Source organism: Pholis gunnellus (assembly GCF_910591455.1).
Source record: "Pholis gunnellus genome assembly, chromosome: 24".
NCBI classification, from domain to species: Eukaryota; Metazoa; Chordata; class Actinopteri; order Perciformes; family Pholidae; genus Pholis; species Pholis gunnellus.
In genome coordinates this window covers 6,459,896-6,468,361 of record NC_136551.1, presented here as the reverse complement: position 1 = coordinate 6,468,361, position 8,466 = coordinate 6,459,896, and the positions used below count along the sequence as shown (strand labels likewise).

Here is an 8,466-nt window from a genome sequence, read left to right as displayed (position 1 = left end):
GTTTATAAAAGGCAGAGCATTGCATTCTGGGATTGTTTGCAGAGAGAGAAACGATTTTGTTTCATTTTAAAGGCAGTAGACAGTGGCTAAATATCAAACTGAGCTCAAACAATAAATGTAGCGCACAATGTCATAAATACCTCTGCACCCGGTCTTCCACATTCAGTGCATGCTGGGAAAAAGGCCCTGGACAAATTTCACAATATAACTGAAGAAGACCAGACAAGAGAAAGGTCCATTATGACTTTATTTGTTTCTATCTTTGATTAAATGACAACGCTGGATGAAATGGTGGAGAGTCGACTAATGTTAAAGTTCAAGTAGAGTGTTTTACATCAACATGAAATCCTAAGGAATAATAAAGCCAACATCATTAATCATCTAAAGCCACTGAGCTCTGGAAGAACTCTGGTCTTTTTGAAATGCATTAAGTCAGGTCATTGTGGAATTAAAGTGTGTTACCTGTTCATTCTACAGCTAACTACATTCATGGCCTAAACACAGATCAAGAGTTACCCACTGAGGTTGCTAGACATCGACTTTAGCACTTAACATGATGACATTCTAAACGAGTACGGCATTGCTTCTGATACTCTAACTCGTCACTTTGGTATTGCATTGATACATTACAATATTCTGCAAAGAAACAAAATGTACAACTGCATAAATATAAAATTCTTCCACCATGTTTAATGGCTGAAACATTCAGAGAGTTACGCCACAATGCTGTGATGAACCCAGAAAAACAATTCTTAAAAACTTGAGTCAGCACCATCACCCATACAGCAGGCCAGTGTGGAACAGGCTGGACACACAACTCTACACCAAAGGTAAAAATCAAAAGTTAAGGAAGTAAGAAAAGCCCGTCACACATCGAAATGATTTAACAAAGTAAAAGTGATCACAAGTAAAAGACGAATAAAAAGAGGACAGAAGTTCCCTGGAGTGCAGCCTTTTCCTTACAGACCAGAAGGGTGTACCATGTTAAATTCATTAAGTGGAGCGTGTTCATGTCTAACACACACACGCACACATACACACACTGCTAGAGCTTGTTCAATGAAGAAAATAAGGAACATAGTTTGAAGGACCAGTTTTTGCGACGAATGCACTCAAAAAGATCTAGTAGACAAAGCAGCGATATGCAGAGGGACAAACGGCTCGCTACACGTCAGAGATGGAATTAAACTTTACAGTCATCAATGAACAATGTCCCATGGCTTGTGGAAAAGTCTCATTTACAGCTGAATAAATATATTTTTATTAGGCATATTCCTCTAAATTACATTCTAACGCTAAACAGAAGTGTAGAAGCTAGTGATGAAAGCAGACAAGATCACACATCGGTCCCCTATCAGGTATTTTCTTTCATTGATTCATTCAAGACTATTAGTGATTGACTGAAGCGCTGCAGCCCGCCCCCCCAATGGATACTCTCCTACATTACATTTGTATTTAGTTAAGGACAAAGGGGGCAGGAAGTGCTATGGTCCTGATGGCGGTCATGCACGGTTAATAGATAACTTGATGTCAAAGCGTCCCTGGTAGCGGTCCTTGTCGCTGTAATCAATGTTTTCTCCGAACACTTTGCACTCAATGCGCAGTTCAGTGTTCAGGGTGAGGTTGGTGAACTGCAGAGCCACCAGCGGCTGCAGGTAGTGAGGGTGCAGCAGCTTGCCGTAATAGGGATAGTACTGCAGGGGGAAGCCGCCGCCGATACCGTAGTACTTGATCTCCCCGATTTTACCAGCATCCTCCTCTCTCTGGAGGACAAAGAGACACACGTGTGGAGTGATAAAACTGCAGAGCAAGCACAAATGTCTCACAGAACACACACGTTTGTACCGAGGTCTAAAGTGAAAAACAGAAACAAAGAGCAGTACCTTGTTGGTGCAGTAGATGGGGATGACGTTGGGCTGCACCTTGGACTGAGCCTCATCAGGGACGCTTGCATTAGATGCAGGAGGCTGAACGACAAAGACAAGTTACCAGCTGGACTAAAGGCTTCAGTGGAAATCCAGAAAATACTTTGTCTGTCATTCAGATCCAACTTGTATCTGGAACTAACATGTGATCTGCATCTGGGTCAATAGACACACACCTGTTCATATCAGTGTGGATGCACACAGAATGAGTTAACTAGAAAAAACACATTTTAATGAGCATCCTAGTAGCAGTGTTCAAGTCTCTGAAAAAGCACTATGATGTACAACATGAGGTTCTGGTGACCGATGGGGGTCGCTGAGCTACCAGGTCATGAGCGTGGTCCTCTTCTAGAGGGGACCTGACCGGAGACACACCATGTCATTGACCAGTCCACCAGCAGGGACAACTCAAGGGACATATTGAGATTGTGATCAAAGGCCACCATCCAGATGTCAGATCCAGAGGTGGGAATGAATCGGGGCTCTGTCTCCTCTGGTGATCCAGACTCTGGTGTAACACTAGACAAGAGTTTAACCAGCACTGCTTATGGTCTTTACCAACGTGTGGACTAATAATACGAACAACGACATTTTCAGTCTGGCAGCAAACAACAATCTAACAAATTTGGACATTTTCTCTCCAACAAAACACATCTCCATTTCAAGTTACCTTTGGTCTAAAGCTGACGATCCGGTTGAGCTTCACTATCACGCAGGGCGTGCCCAGCTTGAAACCAAAGTCTTCATCCTCGATGCCGGAGCAGGGTCCCAGCAGGGTCCTGGAGAAGCGACAGGCCTTCCTGATGCCGATGTCGCTTATCAACTCGCCCCTGTCCTTGCAAGTTGCAGGCTCCTCTGGAAGGAGGGGGAAGGGGTTAAGATATCACAATTTAAATGTCCTGTGATGTGGAGCTCACAGATGACGTTTGGTCACACGATGTAACATAACTCGGTTTGAACAGTTTGGACTAACGTTACATTTCCAATCAATTGAAGTCCAGGCTTTTATTTCTGAAGTTAAATACATATTTGAATTGAAAATATTGGTTTAAGCTCTAGTGTGCATGATTACAGTCCATCTTTGACAATATCTAGGTTATTTTGTAGTCAAATAAATCCTTTAGTTGAGAATGTATTTAGACTCTTCGAGATATGAATCTGGATTCTGTTGAAACGCTGACCTGCCTGTACTTTGTAATAGTGATGATGCAACAATGTTACATTATGTAACACATTTAGAGCCCAGCCAGGATACGTACCTCCACAGTCCTCGTACTTCATCTGGTCCCTCTGTAGCTCCTCGTTGTACTTGGCCATGAAGTCCCTCAGGGCCTTGGTGTAAGGCAGGTAGGACTCTCTGTCGTTCAGGTTGAAGGACAGTTCAGTTTTGTCTGTGCGTGGGGTGTGTGAAAGGCCTGCAGGGACGACACAGGTTATCAGCAATGATGCTACAGTAGTTATGGATCTTTACCAGATCCATGATGTTAACATTTCAGATAGACAGTCAAAGAAATCTTTTTCCAGAGAGACAGTGAAGAAAAAGTCTCAGATTAAAGAAAATGACACAATCCCTGAAAGTAGAGCTGTGATGTGAGTGAGTCAGGAACGCTGACTGTGCATAACTTCTGCTGATTCAGATGAGCTGATGACTATTACCGTCATGTCTGTGCGTCCAGGATAAAGAGAGGTCTACTGTTTAAGTCCTGCAGGGTCTCTGTACTGGACTCAGATGTCATGCGACTGTGCTTCAGCCCAGTGATGCCACTCATCAAGCAGCTCATCTGAACTCCATCTATTCGCTGTATATTTGAATCAGCTGACCCGAGATCAGGTCACTGACAGTAGAGCCCTTGTGACACATCAGTGTTTGGATGACCTCAGTTGAGCACAGTGCTAATGGCCACGCCTCCTTCCTCCTGTACACTCTAACAGTTGCACAGTTGACTCTATTCCGCACAGCTCAGTTTGACATGCTAAATCCCCTCCATGGAAACCAGGCTGTGGTGTTTACACAGAACACAGATACCAAGAGCTCATTTCCAAAACAATATGCGGACGTTTCCCGAGGGGAAGGTGAGCCCATGAACCAAACATGTGTGTGGATAAAGAACACTGGTTATCTAATCTGGTGAACAACTGATCTAGGGTCGTCATCCCTGTATTTCACAGTGAGTGTGTAGTTTGTCAGGAAGGAAACAATGACATCATTTCACATATCTGATCTTTAGATACAACATCGGCGTTATTAAGTGCTGGTTGACTTGCTCAGACCAACACAGAGCCATTAGCTACTGCTTTCATGTGGGAAATATGTCACCAGATGCTCAGTGTTCTGCTAACTTCTTACCAGGAGGGGCCACTCGGTCCTGCCAGGTGGGCTTGTAGTCGCTCAAGGTGAGCAGCAAGGCTTGGATGGTTCCGATGAAGATTCCAGCCAGGCAGCCATAGAAAACGATGTAGAACGCTATAATTTTGACTGTTGAGGAAAAAAAGAAAAAAGAATGTCAGTACAGAGCGAGACAGAAGGTAAAACATCGAGGACTACTATAGAGCCTTAGAAGATCAAGGAAACGACTGGACCATAAGGTTGACATCAGTATCTAGTAGTATACAAAAATCAATAGTTATACATGATGTAATGCAGTGATGCAGGATTGCTGTTAAATTTCAGTGAGCTTTCAATCACTAACCTCAACATCAAACAGTAACGCAGTATAATCATACCATCTGATACCTCCATTAATAACTATGAGCTGCATATGAATTTATTGTATCTCTGTTCTCTACACTGCATGGATCGCCTGTTCATTCTGTAACCACTAAACTTCACCACACATGATAACACACACAACGACAAAAGAGTCGCTCGGCCCCAAGAGTCGCTCGCCCCAGAGTCGCTAGGCCCAAAGAGTCGCTAGGCCCAAGAGACTAGAGATCTAAGGATCTTTTGTCCAGGAGCTCCAACACGGTCTAGGAGCAGAAAATCAGGGTTCAAGTGGTGTGAACAAGGCATTAGGTGTGACACGTGATTCTAACCCGAACAGAAAACAACTGTATTTCACAGACTGTCTCCGAGTGAAGAGCACTGAGGGAGGACACCCAGATGCAAGGCTCTATGGGGGACAGTAACGGTTACGTGGGCTTCACCATCACATGACGTCTCCGCTTTTGTTTGCCAGAAGGCTTGTCGACTGAGACAAAGTGGCAGAGGGTTTCATGGAGAGACCATCAATAATTCATTTGAGCTTTTTGGCCATTGAGCTCTGACTAGTTAATGCTAAATGGCATACACCACCCCCATCATGAGACCTGCAGTCTGCAGCTACATCGTGTGGGATGCTACACCTCCATGGTGAAGGCTGGTGTAGGTAGGTCAGAATAATGCAGGAACAGAGATAACCAAGCCAAACAGGAACAGCTTCAACCAAAAGTCTGCTGCCAATGGGCCCCTGCTGAAAATTAAAAGATGTGGAGACCAAAGGGAGGACTAAAGAGTTTGAATGAAATGTTGCATGGGAGAAGACAACTAATTCCATGTAATTAAAGCGTATCTATTTATTTTCAGTCTCTTCAACATGAAGTCCTTCATAGAGCTGTGTCACACACCAACATGTTACCAGAGCGTGTGTCCACCATGATGTCAGGAAGTACACAGCCAGCATTCAGAATACAGTCCAACAGCTGCAGCCATTGTCTGAACACATTTACAGGAATTCTTACAGTACTAGGTAGTACTTCCCCATGGCTTCACTGGCTCCTCATTGTAATCAGTGTTTAGCATATAGATACTGTAGAATTAGACAGAGTTACGATTCTATAGTCAGCCCTGCAAAGCAATAAATGAAGCCCGGCTGAAGTTAACCTGGCAGTTATCAAGCTACTCATTCATCCAGTCAGCCCTTCTGCTGCATGAGGCAAGGTCAAAAGGTCACACGGCCTCAATCACTGGAGCTGTTAGATACAGGAACGCGCGGTCAAAGTGTCCTCTGACCATGCCTAGATACACATCTCAGCTAGATGAGCCACACAAAGCGGAAAACTTACATTCCACTCCTGATATTCTGCCAAGTCAGCCTTTAGTCATGAACTCCTTATCAGCCTGGACATCCTCTCCTCTCCCCACTGCGCATGGCACACTTCACATGCATCAGCACTGTTAGATGACCCCAGAAGGACAAACATGAGACTGAGCTGCTGCAGCAGCCTGGCTGCTTAACACACAGTTTGTCAGAGAGTGGATCTCTCCCAGGTGTCGGGGTCCAGACAGACTCAGCCCGACACACAGCTGTATGACATTGAGAGGAGGAACAAGGACATGCGCACTGGCGCTTCTCGAGAAGCAAGGCAAGGTCGAGCGGGTTAATCAGTTGTATTGTTCGTTAGATTACAGGGACACCTGATCAGAGACACCCGACACGGATCGATGCTCTTCCGTCCATTTCCCAGCAGGCCGTATCACCTTGACTCACCTTGGCCCGTGATGCATTTTTAACCCTTTCCCTGCCCATTCCAAAAATGTAGAAGACAACAAACAGCCAATGTGGACACGGAGCTTCCACCGTGTGCACGGCGGAGCGCTGCTTCCGCGCTCTGCACTGTGACTGACGATGAGAGCGAGCGGAACCACACAGACCTCTTTTAACCGTCACGAGCTCATTTAATACAGCTAAAGCGCACTCATTTGGGGGGGCTGTGTTCCTGAGGTCAGGTCAAAAGTGAGGACGTGGACATCACGTGAACCTTACTGGAGATATTAGTTACAGTAGCGCAATGAGGAGTCGTGTTGCCGCTTTGTTCTTTCTTTATGCAGCAAAGTCAAATCAAACAGGTGGTGAGAAACACGAGGCGCAATCGTGGGCGCGCGCTTCCACCCAGGCAGTCAGACACCATACTCACACCAACTGCCTCCGGTCCGACCGAGCAGCTCTCCTTTCTCCGAATCCCACACGAACTTCTTCCACCCGCCATCGTCTTTGTTTGCAGGCATTTTGATTTATTTCCAGTAAAGGTGTTCCCGCTCTCAGTCTTCTGCAGACTCCCTTCGTGTGCCAACCAGGTCCCGAACCGTCGCAGAGGAAGAACACAGCGCTCTCCGCTAGAAGGCACCTTAATATAACTGTTCCCCGCGACTCCGCCCGACGCTCTCACCAAGTTACCTAGTGGGAGGGCGGAGCAGATGCGGCCAATTAGGGAGCGGAAAAGCCGTGCGTACCTCTGACATCAGGAAGACGGACAGAAAGCCTATAGATGCAGACATCCAACACTACATGTCGTGGCTGAGCTATGCAGATATTGCTGAGTACACACATATATACATACATATATACATACATACATACATACATATATACACACATTGTGTTTGTAATATGAAAGGTAAACAACAGGTGACCATGTCTATCTACCAAGACAGGATCAAAACTGCATTTAAAAATAAGCCCCTTTTCCCCTGATTCCTCTGTTCTTTGTGCATTGTGTATGTGCACCCTCACCTCAAAATACACAATCAGTTTCAATAAATCCATTTGAATCATATGCAAGAAATGTTGGGCCCCGACAGAAATGCTCAGCAGCTCTCACAGGGTAAATAAGTATCCCTCCCCCACACTCCCACCCCTCATCCCCTCTATTCCATCAGCCACTTGTCATAAATGGTGAGTGCAGATAAGTACAATGACACCAGCGTGAGATCCTCCAGGACATGCATCCATCTCAATGCTTTGTAAAGTGTCACAGAGCACAGGAGACGATGAAGAAGCCAGTCAGACTTTTCCTGTGAAGCTGGTGTCTGTCAGTAAAATGCATTCCCCTGGGAATGGAAACATATTAACAACAGGACTTTACACATAGATTAAACCTAATTTAGGACTTCAGTGCCTTACCAGTAGAAAGTGAATGGTGACATAAAGCAGGATGCCTTTGTTAGTGTGATTGATGAATTGAATAAAACAAAGTCATATATGTACGTCCTATTGGTTAACAGTATTTTCAGGTGATGGCTTATACATTTTTGGGTTTGACAGGTTAGAAGAGAGCAACTGTAAATTAAACTATTCGAAAATATGAGCAGGTCTAATGGATGTCCATGTGTAACCAAATACTTGTTATTCAGCATGACTGTTGGGGTTAAATCACTGCATGCCAACAATTACAACAAGGCAGATTACAGTGCACCAACCTACAATTGTGTCGTTTGCTCTCAAACACTCATTACGGCACAAACAATACAATCATTTCATCCCCTTCACTAACAGGATGGAGTCCATTCAGCTGAAGCCTGCGGCTCTCACTGGTATCTGTTCCCAGTTCTAACGTGGTGGGTGTCCTGTGTACCCTCCTCACACCACAGGGATAATAAGCTCTAGTTACACAGCATTGCCAACTATACACATAGTTGAAACCTGTATATATATCCTGCCTTCTACAGCCCATAACCCTCTCTAAAGCCGGCTCCAAGGGCATTTCTGCTGCCAGTGCCAGAGGTCACATGATGACCCAATTTACAATCTGAGCTGGAAACAAGAGGCTTTTGATTTATAGT

The 8,466-nt window shown here is 45.0% G+C and overlaps 1 protein-coding gene across 1 annotated transcript; it reads right to left on the bottom strand.

Annotated features, from left to right (window-relative positions):
- Positions 1-229: 229 nt before the first annotated feature.
- Positions 230-7,017, bottom strand: atp1b1b (ATPase Na+/K+ transporting subunit beta 1b). The gene is made up of 6 exons (XM_079185824.1): positions 6,822-7,017; positions 4,273-4,401; positions 3,185-3,340; positions 2,596-2,780; positions 1,884-1,967; positions 230-1,763 (listed from the first exon to the last, which is right to left on the bottom strand). Exons 1-6 carry the CDS (start codon positions 6,910-6,912, stop codon positions 1,503-1,505), a joined length of 906 nt encoding a protein of 301 aa, XP_079041950.1. The 5' UTR covers positions 6,913-7,017; the 3' UTR covers positions 230-1,502.
- Between the last annotated feature and the right edge of the window lie 1,449 nt (positions 7,018-8,466).

Bases quoted from the DNA above. Each gene is read 5' to 3' on its own strand.
- atp1b1b (XM_079185824.1), bottom strand. From the start codon at position 6,912: ATGCCTGCAAACAAAGACGATGGCGGGTGGAAGAAGTTCGTGTGGGAT. The intron at 1,968-2,595 runs GTAACTTGAAAT...TTTGTCGTTCAG, and splicing joins TCGTCAGCTTTAGACCAAAG to CCTCCTGCATCTAATGCAAG. The intron at 1,764-1,883 runs GTACTGCTCTTT...TTTGTCCTCCAG, and splicing joins CCATCTACTGCACCAACAAG to AGAGAGGAGGATGCTGGTAA.